Source organism: Vitis vinifera, chromosome 8 (assembly GCF_030704535.1).
Source record: "Vitis vinifera cultivar Pinot Noir 40024 chromosome 8, ASM3070453v1".
Taxonomy (NCBI): Eukaryota; Viridiplantae; Streptophyta; class Magnoliopsida; order Vitales; family Vitaceae; genus Vitis; species Vitis vinifera.
In genome coordinates this window covers 11,582,211-11,609,083 of record NC_081812.1, presented here as the reverse complement: position 1 = coordinate 11,609,083, position 26,873 = coordinate 11,582,211, and the positions used below count along the sequence as shown (strand labels likewise).

The 26,873-nt window shown below is 33.5% G+C and overlaps 1 protein-coding gene and 1 pseudogene across 1 annotated transcript; both read right to left on the bottom strand.

Moving 5' to 3' along the window:
• Positions 1-11,596: 11,596 nt before the first annotated feature.
• Positions 11,597-13,718, bottom strand: LOC100244745 (adenine/guanine permease AZG1). Its single transcript, XM_002266588.4, has one exon. It carries the CDS (start codon positions 13,463-13,465, stop codon positions 11,738-11,740), a length of 1,728 nt encoding a protein of 575 aa, XP_002266624.1. The 5' UTR covers positions 13,466-13,718; the 3' UTR covers positions 11,597-11,737.
• A 9,969-nt stretch (positions 13,719-23,687) lies between these two features.
• LOC100249873 (ketol-acid reductoisomerase, chloroplastic-like) lies at positions 23,688-24,746 on the bottom strand (annotated as a pseudogene).
• Between the last annotated feature and the right edge of the window lie 2,127 nt (positions 24,747-26,873).

Genomic DNA, 26,873 nt, shown 5'->3' with positions numbered 1-26,873 from the left:
TGGTTTATCAGCATGCTAAATTTGAGTGGACAAACCCCTATTTTATTCGCTCATACAAAGAAAATTTATCAATAGATTCTCCATTTGCAAACCTTATTTGATATTTTGTTCTGATCTGCACACTTATGCCCTGTTTGGAAATATGCCAACAAAAAATGAATTGGTTTTTTATTGGAATGGGTTTGGGATATTGTAGCCAAGAACAAAAAATCCTTAAATCAGTTTCCCCAAAATAGTCAATGATTCAAAAATATGGGTTTTACCTAGGTGAAATGAAAGGAGGCTATGATGGTCAATGTCAACTCTAGTCTTTTTTTTGACTTCGGAAATAAGTCACAAAGAAAAATTAATATTTTATTTATTACCACTATCTGTATAATTAATGAAACGATGATGAAATCACATGTGTAAATCAAAACTTCGTCATGTGTCGCATAAGCATTATAATGTACGACGACTTTTACCGAATAGGAAATTGTCGTATGCAATAATTTCCTCCAAATGAAATTATGATGGATGTTACAGGGGTTGGTTGTGAGACAGGAAGGCAAGTTATTTTCTAGGTATACGAAGTTTTTGCAAAATTTTAATATAAATAAAAATAATTAATTTGATAAATCAATAAAATTTTAATTTTCTTGCCTTTTATTTCGATAAAATTGCATTTATACCCTTAGATATTTTTGTCACAGTTGTGTGGACATTTCCCCATCAGAGTTTGTCTCACTCCTATTAATGGAGACAGAATTATCAAAACTAAACCACCATCATTTTGGATTTTCTTTTACATTATTCCCTTCTTAGTTCTTACAAGACGCGGGCAAACTGTCTTTTTCCTTATTATTATTCTTCCAAACTTGCCACTGTTAACCTGCATTTTCCCATCCTCTTCTAATCTTAGTCCTAATTTTCTTTTTCTTTAATCAACCTGTCAACTTCCATGCATTGATACCTTCATTTCTGACTGTCAACATCCAAATTCCCATGTGTGGATGCTTAAATTTCTCCATGCCAATTGGGCATATGAGAATACAACAATGCATCCATTATAGTGTAAAAGGACAATTATGTAAATACACCTTAGAGTCATGACATGGATGATTTTTCTCTCACAAAGCCCTTACGAATATTCTTTATTTCTTTATCTTTGCTTAAACCTTGACATTTGCTTCTTTGTTGTGCTATATCTAGGGGTGGTGATTTGTGTTAGTGAATCATATTCGTCTCTTATTAAAGTTCAGGTAATTCTAGTACATTGGTCAACCCAAAACCCAATACGAATAAAATCATATCAAAAATATAAATTTAAATAGTACATCATTATTAAACAGGTAACACGTCATATAACGCATTTAATAATCAAATCGTCATATTTAATAATAAAGTTAAATTAGATATTGTATAAGTCTATATAATTAATGTCATAAACCAAATATGTTTATGACTTGCTTAACCTATTTGTTTAAAATAAAATAATATGAGTTAAATAAGACTTAAATAGTTTAGAGTTATAATTAAGTTAATTACAATATTATTAAATGGATCAATTCAAGTCAAACATGTGTTATACAAGTTTATCCAAAAACCACCAATTTATTAAACGGGTTATACATGTCAACACGAAATTGACCCAAACTCGATTATACTCAACCCAAATTTATGAAAAATGTATTGGATTTAAGTCTTGTTGGCAAATTATATCAAACTTTGTCACCCTGAATTATATCTACTTATTATATATATATATATTTACAGTGAATACTAAAAAATGACTTCTATTCATCTCATGATGGAAAGAGCCATCCCCACATAAGAGGGAAAGTGATCAAAAGTTACTTCCTTACATATACATCATCCTCACACATGTTGGTAATACCTTCTTTACCTTACCATGACCGTATTTTTAAATAGTCATCCTTACCTCATTCTTCAAGGGATTGCTTGAGCTTAACATTATCACCTATACATCCCTCGAGGCATGTTAGTGCAACATGATGCTCCATGGTTATTTGAGTCTAAGCAAGGCTTCAAGAGCTCAATTATGCCTAATGCCCTTGTCATGAAAAATATGGGATAATATGAAAGTCTTAGTTTAATGGATAGAGTTGGAAGGCTCATTTGGTGATATTGACCTAAATATTACTAAATTTGTTTTAATCAAATTTCAAGAAAGATAGATCACTTAACTAGAAATAAATGATTGTTACCATATATTTTACTAATGAGTCACTTAGACATAGATATATATGTTAGGAACCTTAATCTCTTTGTTCCCAGGCCTTGGATTGTATAGGTGCATACAAACTATCTTAGACCTCTAGATCCTATGTAATAGAAGCATAAATAACATTTTTAATATTCTAGGATTCATAGCAAAGACATTAAAAAAACCTTACCTTTGATTTAGACGATTCCAAATCAATTTCACTCGGTGAAGATGAAACCTTAAGAGTCTAAAGGTCTTGTACACCCAAGATTTTTCACCTGATGGCTCGAACTACAATCTTGATACTCCAAAGTGTGGGCTTCATAAGGGTAAATATCTTGACTCTCTCTTTCCCACTCTCTAAAAGTGGAAGAAAACTGTCTCACAAAAGGTTGTGAAAACCCTAGCCCCTTAGGGTTTTCCTATTGAGCTTAAGTGACTTGAGCACACCAAGGGTCAAGTTATTTAATCTAACTCAAAATGGGTTCTAATTGATTAATAGATGACTCTATGTAGTTAATTAATCAATTAGCCCAATTCAGAAAAAAAATTTCAATATTCCCTGTGTAACCTTACATAATTACCAAAATGTCCTTATGCACAAGAGTGAACCTTGAGTCAATATAACCCTTATAAACTATGTTATCATAGTATATGAATTCAGAGCGGGGACCACTAAGTTCTATAGGAGTACTGGCTCCCTCAGAATTCAATTCTGAAGTTGATTTAACATTCCATTAAAGAAAATCAATTGCACTCTAGTACCCTATATAAATAACAAAGTAACAAAACGTGACTCTGTAACCTAATATCCACAATATGCGGACTCCCTATGAACTGATATCTATAATATAACAAAATAGTGTCATCACCTATCAAAATTACATCTTTAATCCTTAAGTTATAGATTTCACTTATTATATGATCAATTGACATACCCTAACTCTAAGAAGCATATGTCAAATTTTCACTAAATAACATATTATAGCCAAGCCTTCTAGATCGCATGTTCCTTGGATCACCCAAAGAGACACATTATCTTGATCAATGAGATATCATGGTGTCTCTATTGAGAATACTTGTTGCTATCAACCTTCATCAATAATGACACAATCCATAGGGATATGTGACCACCTTAGGGTCTCACTTGTAAGTTAAAGTCTTCTGTTGACTTTGGTATAAATTCAATATTCTTTCAAGGTTAAGAGTCTATGCAGTATAGTAACTTGATGAATCATGACAATTGATAGTTTTATGTCATGATTCACTGCAGGTCCTGTCCAGTGTGCATCACATACACTAATGCACTTACCAAGAGAAAATCATCGTGATGGCTAAGACAAGGCATCCCTCCAATTAGAAGGTAGTGCACTACCATCTCATAAGGATTTCCCAATTTCATGAACCAACTATAGACTACTCATCACTCTACAAAGAACCCATGACTTGGATTTTTTATGCAACTCCTAATAAATCCAAGTTATGTACAATGCAAGCAATGTGGGGTGTGTAGGCTCAAATAACCAATTAATGAAAATGTGATAATAAAGGGATACCAAGAATCATAAATAAATAAATTTATAAAGAAATCTATATCTATTACATAATGTCATACTTTTTAGGGCTTAATCCCAACAATATAATATTAAGTGTGTAAACATTACATCAGCTTATTAACATAGGCGCGTGATGCAATTTTTTTCACTTATATTATATCATCAATGTGGTTCCTCTTTGAACAACACTTATAAATAAGCCTCAAGGCTACCATTTGAAAAATTTTGAAAAAAAAAATATTTTCTAAGGGATTTGTTCTTAGAAAAATATTGTTGATTACCTTAAATTGCTTTACTCTCTCTTGAATCAAGAGACTCTACCATCTTGGCGGTTGATTGTGATATTTTACATCAAATATGAAAGAAGTTATTGATACTATATACATATAAACTTCTGTCTATACACGTTTCAAAGCTATGAGGGTCTATTAGGTGTAGAGCAAGTAATATTTATATAAAAGGGAGCAAGTTGTTACAAATGATATCATAGTTAATCTTAGATTCTACTGTGAACCCTCTATTTGTTTGATTTTATGTCTGTTTGATTTTATGTCTGTTTGTTTGTTGCTACAATTTTATGGGATATAATGAAAACATCATATTTCCATATAATGTGATTGTGATATCCCACATTATATGGAAGAAGAAGTTTTTAAACACTATATATATGAACTTCTCTTGGTTATATAAACACATTTTAAAGTCATAAAGGTCCATTGGTTTCAAAGCGGATAATAGTTATACAAAAAAAAACATACCATTACACTAACCCCGTTATATAAGGAATTTAACGTAAAAAGCATTGAACGACTATGAAATTGTTGCTTCTTTACCCTTAATTTTTATCCAAATTCCCATCAACTAATTACAAAGGTAGCATTTCAAAATTGCTATTACTATGATAAGTGTTAACTCAAAAAAATTACCATCATCATTGTCATCCAACCCCCAACCCAAAAAATAAAAAATAAATAAATAAGAAGGAAGAAACACAATAAAACAAAAAGTTAGACTTTAATTATTTTGGTGATTCAAGTTTGTTTTGGGTGTTTTGATGATCCCGACCTTATTGACTGCAACTTCTGTATTTATTATCGCCTTCATTACTGCCCCTCCAATAGATATTGATGGTATTCATGAACTTGTCTTTGGATTCCTACTTCTGCAGCTATAGGTTTGCACTTTTACCCAATATGGGAAGCAGCATTCGTTAATTTGAACTGAACAAGATTTGTTAAAGATAAACAAGACAAAAAAAAAAAAACCCTTGGTTTTCTTCGCATGGCAACATATCAAAATGGGTTCAATACACATAAAATAAATTGACAATACCTTATAGTTCATTTTATCCAAGTATAAAATATTGTAAGAACATAATCCAGTATCATCAAATCCAAGAAAAATATTAAAAATGAAGAAATTTTAAATTATTAAGCTATGGTTTCTAGATTTCAAAACAGTTTTCTACTTTTAAAAACAAAAAAGTGTTTTTAAAATTTATAACATTGTTTGGTTATTCTTCCTTATTTTTAATTTTTTTTAAATGAAAAAAAAAACAGTTTTTAAATAGTAAACAAAAGTTATTTTCATCCGTTTTTTAAATAAAAGGAAATTACAGAAAAATATTTTAAAAACCATAAAAAATAAATAAAATTAAACATGTTATCATTATTCCTCTATCATCATAATCCAACACCAAGATGAAAATCTTCAAATATAATCTTCCTTTAAATAACACGTATTTTTTTCTAAATTTCTTTTAACTTCTCTAAAATTTTTCTTTAAGCAAATCAAATTATACTGGATAGGCCAAATTTATTAATTTTCAAAATAATTTGAAACTCAAAAATTAGTTTAATTAGTATTAGAAAGTCATGAAACTTGATAACATTAGAAAGTAATATACACTAAAAGTTATTTTAACCAACTTAGCTAATTTCTTGTCTCTCTATATATATATACACACATACATATTTTTACAAATTTTTCATTAAGCAAATAAATTCTAAATCAAACAAATTTTTATGTCTTGAAGTCATTCATGAGTTTAGAAATTTTTAAACATAACTTGAAATCCAAATAACAATCCAATTAATATTAATAATTTATGAACAAAAATTGGTATAGAATGAATCTACCATTTCTCTTTTACATATGATTATATTTTTTTCATTTTTTACTAAACAAATAAATTTAAAATTAAATAAAACTTAATGTATGAATTCATATAATTTTTAAAAATAATTTGAAACTTAAATAGAAAATCCATGAATATGAAAAATTTATGGATAAAAATTGGTTCACAATGATTCTATTATTTGTTTTTTGGTACATAATTCTATTTTTATAAATTTTCTTAATAGAGAAATGAACTTTGAATCAAGCTACACTTTGTATTGAATTTATTTATAAATTAACAATTTTTAACAATTATTTAGAAATAAAAAAAATATAAATCTAACTACTACTACAAATATACATATACACTTGAACTAATGTATTATAATTCATAATTTTATTGTTTCTCTTTTATACATAACTCTATTTTTTGAATTTTATCACTAGACAAACAAATTCTAAATTAAATGAAACATAATTAGTAATTTAAACTTTTTAATGAATCTTTTAATTTTAAAATTAATTTGGAATTCAAAAAACCAATTCAATCAATTACAAATTAAATCAAAGCATTCCAAAATATTATATTCGTAATCAAGTACTAAATGTGTGCATGTAGTGTACTTGTAATGAAAAACTTGACTTATTTACATATTAAAAAAAGTTAAACTTTATTTGTTATTCATTTTAAATAAAATATTATTAATTATTATTATTTTTATATTATTATTATTATTCATTTTTAATTAAAAATAATAACTATATTTTTATGAAGATGTTAATATGCATATTTTTCTAACATATATTAAAATAATTTTTTTAAAATATATATATATAATTTAAAGATAGTATATACATTTGTATGCAACTTTTTGTTTACATAAACCATTCAAAAAAAATTAAGCGAGGTGTCTGTCTAAGAACCTTGGGAGTTTGAGTCAGAGGTTGCAAGTAATTGCAGTCGGAAAATATCAAAATTTACTAAAACTGAATCCATATTTACTTTCCATCAAGTTATCTGCTACTCAGTTTGAACTTCAACCTCTAAATACGAAGGGAATTGAATTAACTAAAAATACTTTGAGAGGTTGACAGATACTCAGCACCCTTGATGAATAATGACCTTATCTTCTCTTCAACCACTGTTATAGAAGAGTTGAAATGGATAACAGCAGACTTTAATATGAGGGGAAAAGGAACAGAGAAAAATGAAAGAAACTTGGTGTTGGAGCTTCCAATTTTGATCCACAGAGTGCAAAATGTTGAACAAAGAGTATTTCCATGACAAAATATCTAATTTCCATGGCTCATGAAGTCATAATTTGATAATTTCATGGGCATCACAAGAAAACTTTTATCTAAAGCAAAGCCAAAGATTGATATTTGATTCTCTCCTTGTCCTCTTATCTAAAGTCAGGAAAAGAGATTCTCAAAAAAGAAAAGAGTGAAGCAATGATTGCATCAGAGAACAGTAGCTTGTACACACATCAAAATTTCTTGCCTGCCATGTATGATGATGTATGCCCTTTCTCATCTTCCCACAACCAGAAGCCTAAAGGTTATAGGGCCTTGTGGCCTACTATCCAAATAAATGTACTGATCTAGAGACAACGTGATAAAACCAGAAAGGGCCTGGACCCAGGGAAACTACCAGCACTAGCATTCACACATTTAGTTTTCCCACATGGCTTGGACCCAAGAAATGTGGAAAATGAAGAGTTCCCACCCTGAAACTGCGCTTCATTGTTTCCATGTGTCTGAATACAGAATGCCTAGGCTGCTGAAGAGGGGTTTTACTTTCAAAGATTACAGCAGATTTGAGGCTGAACCTGCTCCTCTGACTGTTTTTCGAACGTTTGGAAAAAAATAATGTGCTCATAAATGAGATTCAACCCCCTTACTTAGCTGATGGCGATGTCAATTTGCTGGCATCCACTGAAGAATGCTAATGACAAAACACATTATATGCATGGAAAATCCAGTTCAGATGCTCAATAACAGAACAGCTTTCACTATGACCATTACCAGTTGAAAGATATGGAGGATTAGCAAATGATTAACACTATTGAACACTGAGTGGTAGTTAGATTAATACCTCACCAACAGTATAAAGCATTCATGCCCATTATGGCTTAGTGGTTTGATCAACTGACAAGGTTTCTACAAGTCAGAAAACATGATTGCTTTCATCTAACCCCGTGAGAGGGCCCAAAAAGGGTTGTTTATCAGTATAATTCTTCCGTCTGGATCCAATATTGAATTTTGTGGCTGGTTCACTCCTTTCCAGACGACCATGAATTGCCCCCATGATTTGTGAAGTCATTTACCTTCACCTACATTTCCCTTATCAAGTGCCCTTCCAAAATCTATTTCATGGGGAAGAATTGCTTGCGGCTAGACTCATGAACAGTCCAAAGAGAAGTTAAGCATAACCATAGCCCATTCTGATTAAATGTGTTTTGCTAATTATCAATAAAACAAATGGGGGGATTATGAGGTAAGAAAACTCCAAAAGGATCTTATGAGATCATTAGAAAGTACCATTAGTTTTATAGAGGGCCAAGGAAAAGCAAACAAACCAATGCTTCCTTCGAAAACTATTAGCAATTACAGACAAAAAGTAGCATAACTCTACATATCCAGGTTCCCAAGGATGGAAATTGTGTGTGATTGTATTTTTCAAGGGGATACCACTAATTCTATCAAAAGTTCATGCGCAGAAAGCTGATCAAACCATGAAGAAATCGAAGTACAAACTGCAAAGATAATCCACATGTATAAAAATGCAGTCAGGGAAAACAATGTTAAAGTAGATTTCCCTTAGAAATCTCAATGGTATTTAAGGAGCACATGACACATATCTTTCTATTTTATATATATATATATAACACATTGATGTTCGTATATTGAACACGTTTGAGCACAGCTTTCACAGATGCCTAAGAACGTTTCTTCCTGAAAACCATTTCCATTTTTTTTTCTCTCTCTCTTTTCAGACATCAGACTAGTAGATGAGGCAAGATGCCCTGCTTGGCTTCTACTAAGATGAGAGAATAAATTACTTCAATAAGACAGAAAATTTCTTGCTTTTACCACCATGCATCACAAAGGATATTCATTGAATTAGGAGATAATCCCATTGGTTCCAGTTTCAGACTTCCATGGACTGAAATGAGAACACATATATGTAATTCAACTGATATTCCAAGGTGAAGAAAATAAATGTAATCTAAACTCTAAAAGCCTTGTCATCCTGTCTGCACGATACCATTATTTTTCTTGCTTCCTCCATTAACCAAATTATGACTCGTCAATCCTCTGAAAATTCCAAATATTCCAGACAATACACTCCAATCCAAAAAATGCAAGTCATTATCATCAGCACCAATCCTAAGCCTGGGCTATAGAATATGCCAATAACATGTTATTAATTTCAAGAATCAGAGAATGGGCTGTCCTGCCCCATGTTGTCCTATACAGCAGCCACTATAGTGATGCAGGAATGGACTTTTAACTGCATGAAGTACCAAGAAGTAGCTACACATGGTTATGGCCATTAAAACCTCTTAGCGACCTTTTCCAGATCCTTGACTGATAATTCAATTAAACCATCATCTGTGACATGCCAAGTAGCCCCACTTTCAATAAATCTTAATGTCCATGGATCCAAAAAATTATAGAAATATTGATGAATTGTTAAATGTCCTTCAGCTACTGGTTTCTGAAGTCGACACGGTACATTCATTAATAGTAGTGTTGGCATGAAAGTAAGTACGAGTAGCGGTATAGCCTTTCTGTGTCATCTCAAAGCCTGGGCATATTGTTCTTTATAGAGGATTTACAGAACATTGTGTTTCCTTAATGTAATAGTACTCAAAACCCAATACAAATACAAGACTGAAGCACATTCTAGGATATGCCATTTACCTCTGAAATTACTTGAAACCTTCAGGAAATGGTTTGAAATAAAAATTCTTCTGTCCACTAGCAACATTGACACTTCAATAAGTTTGGCTTTCACTTTTCTTTTATGAAAGTTATGGAGTCTCTAACAATATGCATGCCAGAAGGAATTTGTGCTGATGACAATGATCAAAGAAGAACTTTTATGTTATAGGAGTGCACCGATCAGATCGGGATGGTAACACATGATGACAAGATCAACATTAGGACAAATTCTTGAATCTTTATTGCTCGGGACAGCTGCAACATGAGGACAAATTCTACGGTCCTTAATGTAAGGGGGCCTGGTGTGGAAGCAAACAAAATAGTTATCCAACCAAGTGAGAAATTGATAAAATTGGGTTTATTCTCATAGTGTGTATCACAACAGATCAATGATTAACAATTCTCCCAAGAAGGGGCAAAGCGGATCCTCAGAGGCAATGTGGAGAATAATGAAATATGGTATTTGGTTCAATTCAATCAACGTTATGGGGTCGATAAAAGGTTATGCAAAATCATGATTAATGATTAAGGTAATCAATTCTCATTGCGAGAAACCTTTCTTCGCAAAGCAAACCAAAACTGTCCCATACAGAACCCCACTCAAGAGGTAGCAGAGGATTATGGGATAAAACAGAGCATGGACCTGAGAAATTAGGTATATGAGTGGAAACGATATCAAGAGTTTTGGATGATTTGTGGATTAATTCTTTATTGGGCTACAAGCAACAAAATACAGAAACCGTATGGCAGGCTCATAGGCTTACTGGAAAGTAATTCTGGGACCATGTCCAAAGCTCTGGTTTGGAGGTTGCTTCATGGAAAAACTTTCTATAGGACAAGCGATCATATTATCAATGGGATGCTCAATGCTCTCCAAGTCAAGGCCAACCAAAACATTTTTGCGGTCCACAAAATCCTTAATGTTGTTACAGAAGCAGCAAGGAATACCTACCTTTGTCATTGCATCGCTGAATGAAGTGGTGCAACCAAGTCCTACGTTAGGTGAGAAGCATTAAGCTGTCCGCCCTTTGACTAATGCCCCCTAAAACGTGGAAAACACCCCAGCTTTGACTTTGCAAAACCATGCGGTTTAAAAATTTTTAAGGTTTTAAACAATGTGAAGGTGGCCAATGCGTGTACCGTTACGTTTGGAGTGGCATGCACGAAAAGGAAATGTAAAATCAGAAGCGACTCTTTGCAGAATCGTGTGTCTTTCTAGCTGTTTGTTTTAGTATTAAATTTAAGGAAGTTGCTTCATCTGCTTACGGTTAGAAAAGTAAATTGTCATTTTGGAAGTAGATGATTAGAGGGTCTTTGTCCCTTGCATTCTTGGGCTCCCCAAATCAGATTATAAGAGTCACTGTAGCTCAGACACCTGGCATAGCCTTGGTAAGAAAGTAGGTATGAGTCGTATGACTGTACGAGCGCTGAGCTGACTATTACCACACTGAATTTGGACATCCCAAATCCAGGGGTCACACATATGCACAACATTTTCATGAGCCCTTTTTTATTCCCACCATCTGCCTTTTGAGGAAAAGCCACCCATTTGCGTATCTCTGAAGTTGCCTCTAGTGGGTAGAAAGCTTGAAGCCAATCCATTTTGAGCCTTTGCTTTATGTCCAGACAAACTCATGACTTCTTTCAATTCAGTTTTCTTCAAAAGTTTGCGGAAAAACAATTCATGGGAAATCTATAAAATCTTGGAAGATCTTGAGAAATTTCAAAATTTAGAAAGATGTCCATCTAATTGTGCCATGCTAACAAATAATATTAATGGACAAGAAACTTTATTTTCTTGGACTGAACTTACATCCATACTTGTTCAACTATTTTCTTTTTCATTTTCAGTTACTGTATAAACACAAAAGCGAAAAGAAAGAACTAACTAGTTGCTAGCCCCATTAGTCTAAACAACCTCATGTCTCTTAGCATCTCCATTAGTGCCATTGTTGTCTCCATTGGCCCCTTCACTAATCAAACTATCACTCTTCAGCCGTCTCCTGATTCCAAGTTTTCCCAACAGTTCCTGTCCCCAGTCCCACAGCTGCAAAACAATATAAGTACAGATACCACCTATCAAACCATAAGCTATGGAGTACGTCAATGGCATCAACAACATGGTCACAAATGCAGGAATGGCCTGCTTCATATCATCCCACTCTATCTGCACCACACACTTCATCATCAAAACTCCGACTAGTATCAACGGCGGCCCTACCGCCCATGCAGGAATGGACGCCAACAGCGGCGTAAAGAAGAAAGCCATGAAGAAGTAGCCGGCCACTGTTAAAGCTGTGAGCCCCGTTCGCCCACCTTCCCTGATTCCGGTCGACGACTCTATAAACGTGGTCACTGGTGATGTACCGAGCAGAGAACCCACAACGATTGAGGCAGCATCAGACATGAAGGCAAAATACTGTCCCTCAAAATCACCATTATCATCCGTAAAGCCAGCGAATCGGGCCATGGAATATAAAGTGCCAGTGGTATCAAGGATATCGACATATAAAAATGTAAACAATGCTTCCCAAAAATTGCCTTTGCCCATGCCACTAAAGCTCAGTGCCCCAGCAGTGCTCTCGATCGCATGCACATCAACAATTTTCTTGAAATACTGATGAGCCGAATTACCAGAAACAGTGTCAGGAAACGCCGTAACTAGAGTGTTACGGAACCATGAGACCACCGTTACAAACACTATGCCATAAATCATAGCCCCTTTAATGTTTTTCACTAGACAATAAGCAATTATAAAGAAACCCACCATACCAAGCCAAAATGTGGGACTTAGCATGCGATCGCTGGAGCACATAGTATCGTCGGAGACGGTACCGCCGGGAAGCAAAGTGACGGTGCCGTTGGCTGCCGCCACGACAGGAGCTAACGACGCCCGAGACGATCTGGGGCAAGCTCCGAGTGTAACTAGGGTGGAAGAGCTGTACGCGATAAGCCCGATTCCTTGGTTGTTTTGCAGTCCGATGAAAGCGAGGAAGAGACCGATGCCGGCAGCTGACGATATTCGAACCGGTTTGGGTACGAGTTTGGCGAGTCTGGCTCGTAACCCAACTGCCGAAATGAAGAGAAAGATCAAGCCTTCGATGAAAATGGCCGCTAAGGCACTGCTGTAAGGGACTTTACCAGACCCGTGATACCCAACAACTGTGTAAGCGAAGTAGGCATTTGTGCCCATTCCAGGAGCCAAAGCCAAAGGAAGGTTCGCGAAAGTTCCCATTATCAAACACCCTATAAGAGACGAAGCCACAGTGGCTACGATGAGGTCTTTGCGGGTTCTCTCCAGACACGCCAAGTAGCCCTGGTTAACTGGGGGGAACTTGCACGAGTCATCGGGTTGGATGACTCGGAGTCCGGAGCCTGTGCAGTTGGCTACGGCGACGGTGGGGTCGGAGCAGAGTCGGGTGCAGTCAGAGACGGAGCATGTGCCACCTGATTCGGTGAGTATGCTGGCGTTAACGGCCAGGATGTAGGCCATGGTGAGGAACGTAGCGGTGCCGGCTCGGAGCTCGGTGGTGAAGGTGGTGTTCCTCTCAGCGAGTTTGAAGCGTTTTCCAACACGGGTGTTGGCTATATAGGCGTTTAGGCGAGTGGAAATTGCAAGCTTTGGAGGAGTCACCATTGCCGGATCACTGAGCTCTGGGTTTTGGAGATAGAGATGAAGAAGAGGGAAATAGAGAGGGTGGTGTCTGCGACTTGAGACTGTAAGGTTGAGAGAGAAGCAGGATACACAACAGTGACAATTAGCAGATTGTTTGAGAGGACACGCTCCTTGATTCGTATAATCGTTTTTTTCTTCTTCGGTTGGTTTTATGATTTATCTGCTACTTGCGGAGACAGTGGAGTCACCAATCACTATTTCACACTGGTTCGACATATTCAGCCCAATTTGGAATGGGACCTACTATGGGGGAAGCTAACAAATTGGTGGAATAAACTAAAAAGGAAGACGAGTCAATTCCATTATATTTGTCATTTTTTATTTGAATTTTGCCACCCTTTACAAAGGAAACAAAAGAAATTCTGGTTTATCTCATTGCAAATTTGCAAAGAGAGGTGTAGGGCCTCACAAATCTCCAATGCTTTGAATAATTTGGAAAGTGTAACACATATATCACATGATAAAATTATATTCCTTTTCATATGTAACAAGAGGCGTAGGACTTCAATAAATCTCCTAATCTTTCAATAATTTGCAAAACTTAACACATGTATCACATAAAAAAAATCATTTTCCTTCTTATATTATCATCCTAAAATTTCACATGCATTTCTTTTTTCCTAATTGCAGTATAAGTGCATTAGACTCTTGAATCCAATAATAATCATTCATGTAAACCTTAAATGCGTATAACTCAGTGTATAATTTCTCTAAACCTTTAATTTTATGGTCATGTAACGGTTGTTGATGTCTAATGTCGGTGTTATTGAAATATTACTTTTATTAATATTTTTTCACTATTGTCGTGATAGAATAGATGCATGATATGAAATTATGGGTCACAATCCATTGGAATAGTAAAATGTTAGGCCAACCGTCATATTGTAACAAAAGAAGATATATTAAAAAATTATCAAGACAAGTATCTACCTAATATAATGTAAAATGTTATAATCATGCAATACTTTTTAGACATTATGCATGCGTAAAGAAATTTTGAAAGAAAAATATAATATATTGAAAAAGCGAGATCAATATAATTAGGTAAAATCTCATTGAATCTGTTATTTATTAAGATTATAATCCTGAATGAATCAAAATTCCTATTACTTTTAATAAATGATATTATTTTTTTGGTGTACATAAAATATGCGTCACCCAAGGCTATCTAAAGGTTTTTGATAAATATCATTTTTCATGATGGAATTGTTGGAAATGGCTTGGACACACTTGACTTAATGTATGAGGAAACTTAATAATTCAATCAAATTTAGAGATTAGAACATAATTTTGTTGCTAGCAACAATCCTAGTGTCATGTAATAATGTACTTTGATTCAATAAAGGAACTTTATTTCCTATCATTTGCCATAATTTTAACAATAATTATTTCATAGACAAATAGTCACTTCAAAAATGCATAGACCCAATTGAAAACTGAGCTCAATTTGTTCAATTGAAGCTCCAACCTTGGCACTTAACCCAAGAAAAGCTTCAAATTAATGACTAACTTCATCCATTTTGTAAATTATGATCTCATCATTGTGTAGCTCACTATGACTTTCAAATTCCTTCACAAAAAGAAAGAAAAGAAGTATATTTGAAAGCATCTTATTCCACAAATGAAGAAAGAAATAGTAGTAGGCATGTCCACTCCACTTAATTGTTTCCACCATAACATCGAAGATTATGGCCATGTTTATTAAGTAGAAAATTCTTATTCCTTAATCCAAAAAGGTTCTCAACCCCAACTTGGCTGGACAAGAAGATAAAGGAAAGCAAATGTGCTACCACCCTCCCCCACATAAGAGACAAATTTATGGAATTTGGGGTCCACAATGTTAAGGCATGGGACTTTGAATGGTCTTTAAACCAGTAGTGGGGTCCTCTGATTTTACTTTACAGTGTTCATAAGCTAAAAAAAGTGGTTTTTTATGTCTTCATTTTCCTATATTGGAATATAATGGATGGTAAAAGTGCAAATGTTGAGTTTGCAAGACCTTTCGTTGGCCTCAAGTGATTCAGCCTGTCCTAGCTACTGTGTCACTCACCTTAAGATCCCCTTCTTTTAACCCCTTATCCAAATTTTCAATGGTAGAACTGAATCTATTTGGTGTCCACTTCATGGTCCCATGGACACGTATCTATAAATAAATTTTGATACATATTATTGAAGGGATTACTCGCTCAATAATAGAGGGGGCATGATCATCAACATGTCTCATTGTTTCATATTTCGACAGTCATATTTATTATTATTATTATTAATTTTTTTTCCCCTGATTTACAATGACAATTTCTGGCCAGTCACATCAACGCATCATAGCATTATAATGATGTCTGACCCACAAACCACTCTTAGAAAAATACTGGGCTCAAGGGAAAGGGAAGCGAAGGTAAGGTAGGGTCATGGCAGGGCTACTTTCTTAGTTTTTAGCTGGTTTTTTTTTACAGCGACTTAAAGTACTTTAAATGGTCATTGTCGTCTTTCTTTTTTGTTTTTATAAGGTGCTGCTGCAAAAGCAACCGCATATAAGCCCTTTAAAGTTTCCATTAAAAAATTATCTTCCTTTAAGTCATCGCCTTTGAAATAATGACACTTCTTTTACAAACAAAAATCAGCTTCCCGGAAATACTTGTAAAGAAGATAATATTATTCAATACGCAGAGGAGAAAAACCACAAAGAAATGGGATATAGACGACGATGTGAACAGTTTTAACCATCCAAAATTGACTTTGGGGATAGTCCATTGAATTGGGTATTCCTTCATAGTTGTGTATGCACCGTATTAGGCATCAAATTTGTACGCCCACTCGGACGTTTCTGAGTGGGTGAGTGGGGTGGGTTTGGAGATGAAATGCCCCCAATATCATATACATCGCACGAGCTTCGGCCTGTCATATCAGAATGGACTTGTGAGGGCCGTGCCTAGTGCCTTTTAAAAGGGGTGGGTCCTTTCTAATGGGTTACAGATGAACTGCCACCGGCCCACCATGGCTGGTCTTTTCTTCATTTTGGATCACCTCCATTTTCTATTTTTTATTGGCTCCCATCAATATCGTACGGAACACTTTGAAGCCCATGCCATTGCCATGTAAACATGTACCATATGGATAAAAAGAAAATCTTAAAAAGTAATTCTCAATTTAGATATTGGAAGAGGATTCATCTTACACTATTTTAAAATACTTTTATATGTGTTTTAGCTTTAAACTTAAAATATTTTTATTGGTTAAATGATGTACATGAGTTAGGTTGATGATATATAAGAGTATTTGAGGGTAATGTAAGATAAGATACTGTTGTTTCAGTGAATGAAATAAAAATTATTTTTTTTTAAATATACTTTGCACTTTTTTTAATTCTTTTTTTATCTATAGTTTTCTTGTTTTTTAAACAAGACATGTTTACGTGATTATCATTATTACCTTGAAGCCTTGTTTGTGGATGTGCAACACGTTTGTGTCTCAGGGTTCTTTGTCATTTATGGTAATTTATTGAAAATCATGTCTCTAGTTTTAACCCCGGTGGCCCTTTCTTTTAATTTAATGGGCCCAAAATGCTGAGCCATGACAGACACATAGGTGCACAACAGCGACATTTCGAGGCTTGGTGGCCTTTTCCTTTTTGCGAGCAGTCGAAAGGACTAATGACTTTAAGATGGGTGGATATGGCAACCCACAACCAGGATCTTCAAGCCTAAGAAAAATAATTGAGGCAGATTCAGTAGATGTATGCAAAGATACACTATATTTCATTACAAGAGCTATGAATATTGAATAATGCTCCCCACAAAGCTAGAAGCCTCGAAGAGAAGTCCAATAATTTGAGATTCTCCTAATGATCACCTCCCCATTTTTCCTTTCAATCGTTACTTTTATTTCCTCCCTTTCCCCTTGCCCCTTCCCGACCCCCACCCCCTCAATGGAGGGAAAGTTAAAGGGGGAAAAGAAAAAGTTGATATAGGCTCCTGCTCCATAAAAGCATTCAGTACGGTCTTCCCAAGATTTCATGATGTACAAATTGGCATATATTATCCTCCTCTCTCTCCCTCTCCTCAATTCCTCATCTTTTAGTCCCATTGGATTCAAATCTTGCATGAAATCTTTTTGGTATTCATTATCTTTTGTCGGATGTGTTACGATATTCCACAATGAATGGTCTAAAAGTTTTAAAATTATGTATACATATATATATATATAATAGACTTATCTTAATTAAATAGTTAGGGTATAAGTTGTTTGACTTTATATTATCCAATTTTGGTGTCCTCGTGTATGTTCAATCCATATTTTAGTATCTTCCTCGTACACTCAGTGCAGGGTTCTTGTCCTATAATTTGACCTGAATCTGCATCAGCCACGAGCAAAACTTTGGGGCCAAAACTCCTTAATTTCCACTCTGTTAGGTTTTTATTTAGCTGGATTTTCATTTTTTTTCTTTTTTTTTTTTCATGTATTAAAAGGTCAATGGCAGTCTGACAGAGTTGTTTGGGATTAGGTAGAAAGTGTTTTTGACTTTTGATACTGGCATCAAATCCAAATGGGCGTTAGTTAGATGGTGACTAAACTCCAAAAGGATGTCACAATATATTCCATAATTTGGGAGGTATATAAGAAATATGGCCGACAAGGTTTTTCGGATTTGTTATTGGATGAGACAAAAACATGCATTACATGGGAATACGACCATGGTATCATATATGATATGTATTATATAACACATATATTATCCTTGGATGCGTTTGGTTTTGGACTTTGAATTATGGTTCTTCATTTTGTCATTTTGCTTTTCGAAATCCTTCGCGTGGTGTAATGCCTCAATTATATGAAGTAGGTTATCAGATTGCTCATTCCATGGCTGCGATTTGTTATAAGTCAAATCATCAACCAATTTAAATAGAATTCTAGTAGGGGCGATGGGGCGGGGTGTTATGAAATTAAATAATATAATAATATGATCAACCAAATCAATTATTTATATTTGTCTAATCTATGTGTTGGAATCATTGTATTAGTTGATTAAGAGGTTCGTTATCTAATAAAATTGAACTCTCAAAAAATGTTAAATATTTTTTACCTTTACATATAATTATGTTCATGATAAATATAGTTCAACTACCAATCAAGTACAAAACTTTATTTAGTGGTTTATGAAGCTAATATTTTAAACTCATGTCGACACCATTGAAGTCTTTAGATTAGATTTGTTTCTTCGATAAGTTTGAGACAAAGAAAATAGGGACTAAAAATAGTAAAATGAAGAAAGATAAAAGAAAAAAATACAAAAGTTTTTATTAAATAACGTGAAAAAGTTTAAGAACAAAATTAAATTTTTTTTTTTTAAAAAGTATTTATTCTTAAACTTGGATAACACGCTTACGCAAATTATTAGTAAAAGGAAAAAATTATTAAAGAAAATACTTTTTTTTTTTAAAGTTTTGGTGGCATGGAAAAGAATGAAAATAGGAAATAAAATAAAAACTAAGAGATTTTCTCACACTTCATTTAAAAATTGTGAGGAAAATTAGAAAGAAAAAAAAATTTCATCATTTTTCCCTCAAATTTTTTTATGGACAATCAAATATAAATTTTTTATAAGTTTTCCTTGTCTTTTTTTTTAATACATATTTTCTTGTTATTTTCTTTCTCTCGAAATTTTTCAAAAATCAAATACAATAGAAAATAAAAAATTTTAAAAATTTTACATCATTTTTTCTTTACCCTCTTTTTGACTTTGAAGGCTTTTTTACTATTACAATCAATTGACCTATTACCTAATTGAAAGACAATAATCACTCTGTGATCTAATAGGTTGACCGATTGATCGATCAACCTCTCAAATGGTATATGGATACTAGGGAAAGTCTTTATTTTGATGGACATCCCTGTATGGGGATTGTTTAACTACCTACCCAAAAAATAACGACTTTTGAATCCTTTGAAGTTTCATCTCTCCTTAACTAATGTATCATTGTCTTAGAATAATACTTTAGCCTAACTTAATTGCAAATTGACATACCTTTATATTAATTCCTAAAAACTATACTGCTAACGGCTCTTTATTAGTGATTAAAATAATGTTACGTCTTTATCTTTGATCTTGGCAAAATATTTATATTTTATAACCTATCTAATTATACTTAAACAAAAGATTAAATAAGATATGTTTTAAGAAATGTTGTACTAACAAAGTAAAAGCAATCTTATCCTTTGCTTGTTATTATTATAAGATAATGGAAAAAGAAACAACTTCTTTTGCTATTTTAATTATCATAAAATGTATGAGTCAAAAATTAATCCTCCACATCAATGAGAAACAAGGTTAGTACATAATGACAAATATAAATAAATCTCATATATCACACTAGCAAGGCAAAGGTAATATATGTTCAACAAGTATAGTATTTAGAATCAATAATAAAAAAAGAGTATCATGGTTGATGAATCCCACCAATGCCCAATTTATATTTGCATGAATTAATTCTACAAAACTCCATCTTCCTAATGATCATAAAAAAATGACTATAGAAATCTCGAAAAAATTCCATTATTTGGAATTGTAAAATTAAATCATGTTCTTAAAAAAAATGTGAAATTTTGAAAATTATTTAAAATCAAGGAAAATTGTGAAAAGTGCATGCTCGAAGAAAAATGGCAGCAAATATTTATTAAAATCAAGATTTTAGTGACCCAAATTTCCTAAAGAGAAATCTTTAAATATGGACAAGAATTAATTCAATTAAAAAAAGAAAACTAAAAAAAAAAAAAAAACAATTAAAAGCATGTAGAAGTTACATGAGATAAATAAAAAAAACACACATCGGAAAGAAAATATGGTGAAAGTAAAGGACGAGATATTGGTAGTGTTGAGGCCCAAAGAAAGGGATTTTAGGGGTGTTGACTCTCATAATAATAAAGTTGAGATCATTTCTTAACAAAAATTACTTCAATAAAGTTAATGGCATGAGCTAGAGTGGCAGCTTTGCCCTCATGGTCATTTTGTTTATCATCTAAAACCAATGTTTTTTAGAATCGGACTGGTCAACGAGCCGAAAAAGTTATCAGTTCACGGTTTAGTAGTCGGACCAGTGGTTAAATCGCGGTCAAATTGATGACGTCATAAATGTATAATTTATATTTTATTAAAATTAAAAAAATTAAATATAAATATTAATAAAATTAAAAATCAATAATATTTATTTTTTCATTTTTTATATAAATATATTAATATTTTAAAGTTTATTAAATAAAACATATATAATATTACATATGGAAAATGGAAGTGTTTAAAAAAAATATTAGATATTTGAGATGATTTTATCATGTTTTTTACAACCCTTGGCATAAACCAATTAGCAACAGGTTGGTGCAATCATGCTCACCTTGAACCCTTAGACCAAGGTTCAAGCCCCAAGGTCGTAAACTATATGCATATATAAATGCTAATTGTTTTCTGTTAGACTTGTCTTGTCCCACATCGGAAAAACAAGAGCATAAAAATACCTTTAAAAACCTCATTTAGATGTTTACATCTCAATTGGTTGCTGGCCATGGTGGGTTGGGCCATGAATGGGTGTGGCCCATTGGTAATTGAGGCATGTTTTAAAACCTAAATTCTTAGTTGAACTGAACCATCGTCTGATTTGACAGTTGAACCACTCTCGTTCAATGTCGGTCGAACTGGACCAGGGTCCTTAAGCAATTTGACATCCTTGCAGTGTGTCATATAAGAGACAATGGTCTGAGCAACTAAATGGCCCATACCTAGACTCTTCCCATTGCAACTGTGGAGCTTATGTGCATTACATGCGAAAAGTACTCAACAACTTTAAGCTTTTTCACCTTTATAAAGCCAAATTTGGTAACCTTTCTAACACATTTCACCCCAAATCAACCAACATAATGTGTTTTGCACATTGTTTTTCATTATTTAGTAGTTGACTTTCCAACATCTCATCTTCATGGATCATTGTCCCTTTTCTAATAGTTTCAGCCAATGGTTGATTAACAATGTTAATCTTTTTTGCATGCATGAGAATTTTTGGTCTTGGAGCAACAAAGACACGCCCTCTAGCTTGTAAGTAGAATATGGGGTCTTCTGAGGGCAATGTTAACTAGTACTGCATTAACTTCTAAACTCAAAAATTCTGCATGTCATCATCAATTAAGGGTTAGAAGTAGGGGATTTGAAAGAGTTTCCCAACGTCTCCAGTGGTAACATATTATGGAGTTCATTGAAGGTGGTCATGCAACTTAACTAAATTTTCCAAGTCCTATCAACTACTAGACTGCCACAACTCTAAGAAAACAAAATCTACATCTAGAAGCATTGAAATGTCAACAGGTGGTCTTAATTGAGCACAGACTTTAATGGCTCCATGCACAAGATTGTAGAGGAAGTTGTTGGTGAGGTTTTGAATGATAGGAACACCATTAACCATTACCATCAACACCTATTGGGTGATGATGTATTTCACCTTTATAAAGCCAAATTTGGTAACCTTTCTAACACATTTCACCCCAAATCAACCAACATAATGTGTTTTGCACATTGTTTTTCATTATTTAGTAGTTGACTTTCCAACATCTCATTTTCATGGATCATTGTCCCTTTTCTAATAGTTTCAGCCAATGGTTGATTAACAATGTTAATCTTTTTTGCATGCATGAGAATTTTTGGTCTTGGAGCAACAAAGACACGCCCTCTAGCTTGTAAGTAGAATATGGGGTCTTCTGGGGGCAATGTTAACTAGTACTGCATTAACTTCTAAACTCAAAAATTCTGCATGTCATCATCAATTAAGGGTTAGAAGTAGGGGATTTGAAAGAGTTTCCCAACGTCTCCAGTGATAACATATTATGGAGTTCATTGAAGGTGGTCATGCAACTTAACTAAATTTTCCAAGTCCTATCAACTACTAGACTGCCACAACTCTAAGAAAACAAAATCTACATCTAGAAGCATTGAAATGTCAACAGGTGGTCTTAATTGAGCACAGACTTTAATGGCTCCATGCACAAGATTGTAGAGGAAGTTGTTGGTGAGGTTTTGAATGATAGGAACACCATTAACCATTACCATCAACACCTATTGGGTGATGATGTATTTCACCTTTATAAAGCCAAATTTGGTAACCTTTCTAACACATTTCACCCCAAATCAACCAACATAATGTGTTTTGCACATTGTTTTTCATTATTTAGTAGTTGACTTTCCAACATCTCATCTTCATGGATCATTGTCCCTTTTCTAATAGTTTCAGCCAATGGTTGATTAACAATGTTAATCTTTTTTGCATGCATGAGAATTTTTGGTCTTGGAGCAACAAAGACACGCCCTCAGCTTGTAAGTAGAATATGGGGTCTTCTGGGGGCAATGTTAACTAGTACTGCATTAACTTCTAAACTCAAAAATTCTGCATGTCATCATCAATTAAGGGTTAGAAGTAGGGGATTTGAAAGAGTTTCCCAACGTCTCCAGTGGTAACATATTATGGAGTTCATTGAAGGTGGTAATGCAACTTAACTAAATTTTCCAAGTCCTATCAACTACTAGACTGCCACAACTCTAAGAAAACAAAATCTACATCTAGAAGCATTGAAATGTCAACAGGTGGTCTTAATTGAGCACAGACTTTAATGGCTCCATGCACAAGATTGTAGAGGAAGTTGTTGGTGAGGTTTTGAATGATAGGAACACCATTAACCATTACCATCAACACCTATTGGGTGATGATGTATTTCACCTTTATAAAGCCAAATTTGGTAACCTTTCTAACACATTTCACCCCAAATCAACCAACATAATGTGTTTTGCACATTGTTTTTCATTATTTAGTAGTTGACTTTCCAACATCTCATCTTCATGGATCATTGTCCCTTTTCTAATAGTTTCAGCCAATGGTTGATTAACAATGTTAATCTTTTTTGCATGCATGAGAATTTTTGGTCTTGGAGCAACAAAGACACGCCCTCTAGCTTGTAAGTAGAATATGGGGTCTTCTGGGGGCAATGTTAACTAGTACTGCATTAACTTCTAAACTCAAAAATTCTGCATGTCATCATCAATTAAGGGTTAGAAGTAGGGGATTTGAAAGAGTTTCCCAACGTCTCCAGTGGTAACATATTATGGAGTTCATTGAAGGTGGTAATGCAACTTAACTAAATTTTCCAAGTCCTATCAACTACTAGACTGCCACAACTCTAAGAAAACAAAATCTACATCTAGAAGCATTGAAATGTCAACAGGTGGTCTTAATTGAGCACAGACTTTAATGGCTCCATGCACAAGATTGTAGAGGAAGTTGTTGGTGAGGTTTTGAATGATAGGAACACCATTAACCATTACCATCAACACCTATTGGGTGATGATGTATAATCAAATCATGGGGCCTATTTCCTTTATCCTAGACGTGTTGTGGTTAAATAATTATCAACCATGAACAAAACTCCACGAGGATGCATGAAGGGATTTAAGGAATCTACTAACTCAATCACATTTTCATTGATGATATTTGAGTATTAATACTATTTCTTTCTTAAAAACTCAATTTGTGCCATTATAAGAGCCACATACACACCAGTAGTGGGTATAATGGACCTAAGTCACCAGTTGGTCATATTGATCACAGTATTTCACCAACCTTCCACATTCGTGTCTGATCAATCTAACCCATGGGGAAAACTAGCATACCATCTTTTTCATAAAATCGATGCTTAGCTGAGGTAACACTATGAATCTCACTCCCATTAGCAACATATTCACAACACTCATACAGGTGTCCATATAAGGACAAAATGAAGTAGTATATGCAATCTCAAATTTTTTTTTTCCTATCCTCTGACAAAGAGTTGTATACAACTAACATGTCCCTTATAGAAATGTTCTTTGATATTATTCTTATAATGCACTCAACAATATTCGTGTAAGCTAGATCTTCGTTGATTCCATTCTTAGTGTACCTTCTAAACAAGGACTCCACAACTCCATGAACAGTACTAAGTAGAATACTCCACTCCTTAGAAATGTCACTTTTATACTCCTACTCTAATGAAATGACAAATGTAAAATGAGAACCAAGGGCAACTAACCATCCTAATACAACATTCATAGCTCTACCATATCAACATCCTGATGAACAGAAAAATTGAAGTTAATTCCTACACCATTTACCTTTTTGCCTTGAACATAGAGTCTTCTCACAAAAGGCGTCATTCATTTTAGACATACAACAATAAGTGCAACCTCAATGTGTAAAATGAAAAACAATCTCTAGAAAATAAAATGAATGAGAAGAAACAAGAATATAGGAGAATATGAAGAAAGCAAAACATAAAAAAGAAACATACAAATAACAAGAGGAAACCACATTTTATTATCTTATCAATAGGCTTGAAAACCATGTGAGATATCAAAATATATTTGAAGAGAATAATAACAATAGTAAAACTTTCAAATGTTATACAACAAAACCAAGTTACCCACAAACAAAACCATATGAAAAAATAAATAATAAATCAACAATACCAAAAAAATCCATGGACAACCTAGAACTTAATTGAAGACATGCATGTAGCCTGATATTTATACCCAAATCAAGGAAATGGTATGCAAAAATAGCAATAAAAAATGAAGAACTATATTGTGATAAAGAGGAACAGGGAACCTACAACAACCATACCTAAAAACACTTCTCTCTAGCAAAATCTATTGGGCTTTTAGCTCATTTCTCCTTGTTAGAAAAATTAGGCTAATTCAACCCAAGGTAATCACCTTAGAGGAGACGAGAATAGGGCAATGGTCTTTTTTTTTTTTCAAATTTAAATTATGTGAATACAAAAGAGAATTATATGCAAATATATAATAAAATAATATAAAGACAATTGCATATAAAGTAAAAAAAAATAGGAAAAAAAGAATACAAACATAAGATTTTTATAGTGGTTCGACACAACCCGACCTATGTCCACTCTCCTCTAGCATCAATTCCAAGCTTGAGGTTCCACTAATTCAAGACTTCCAACACAAGCCTTCAAGTAATACAATTGGAATATGGTTCCAATCAATCATCTTGGACTTTTGGATCCAAGCATCTTTTACAATCCTCAGCAGATACTTCACTTTTAAACAACCCCTTAGTGATACCCCACATTTGAGAACCCCTAAGTGATACCTCACACTTAGAATTTTCTTCTCAAAGATTTACAAATGAGGATAAGAAATATTCTCACAAAATCATAGTAGAAAACTTTATGTTCAAATGATATAAGAAAATTAAGATTTAATGGTGCACTAAAGATATACAAGTTTTAAAACAAAGTGTACTAAAAAAACACACTTCCAATGCTCAAATATATTCAAGAAAAGTTTAGGAAGGTTAAATTCTATAAACAATGAAGATTTGAGCCTTTTTATAGAGGAAAAATGTCAAACCATTCGTTGAGGGTTCGTCCGATCGAGCTCTGGTTCGACTGGTTGACTAGCCGTTAGTATTTAATGCATGACAAGTGATTGTTGGACTTCGAGCGCCCTTCAACCAATTGGTTCAACATCGACCCATTAAGGTTCAACCTTGATTGGTTGAACAAGTTTTATGAAAGAAAGAGAAGATTTTTGCACTCCTTGACTAGTTGAGTTGAATAGATCAACCAGTTACTCATCCGATTCAACTGGTTAAGCCGTTTTTTACTTAACAACCATCATTTTCAACTTAAAACCTTTTAAACAAGTTTGAAAAACATTTAATACAAAGTTTTAGTTGAAAATATGATATCATTTCATTTTAAAATATTTAAAACAAAAAAACTATTGGATGAATTTGTTGCATAAATAAATAATATAATGCATGAAAAACCTAGTGCACCAACAACCTTAAAAAAATATTCTATGAAGCTTAAGTCTTAAAAAACACTTCTCTTTGAGTTCTTCTTCTTATCGATTTCTCTTTGACTTAATTTTGTCTTTGTAATTGTCACTTTGGAAATCTTTTTGTCTAATCACACTTGAAATATAATCTTTAGTTTCAAACCTTATTTTATTATCATCAAAATCGAGATTAACCAAACATTATTTCACACTCATTTTCCAAAAATGAGAAAAACAATGAACTTCATCTTTTTCTTCATTTCTTCTTCGGTTCCCTTTTATTCTTTTTCAAGTTTTCTTTATTTCTCTAATAAACATCTAATAGAAGAAGAATATTCTATATGCCCTCACACTTTCTATTTAATAACCCACTATATACAACATGTTCTTTAAGAAAAAAAAAAACAAACAAACAGAGAATGTCTCCTAAGGTGGCCTAAAAATGGTATTCCCTCACAAGATACCAAAATGACTTTTATGAAGGGAAAAGAATGACCGAGA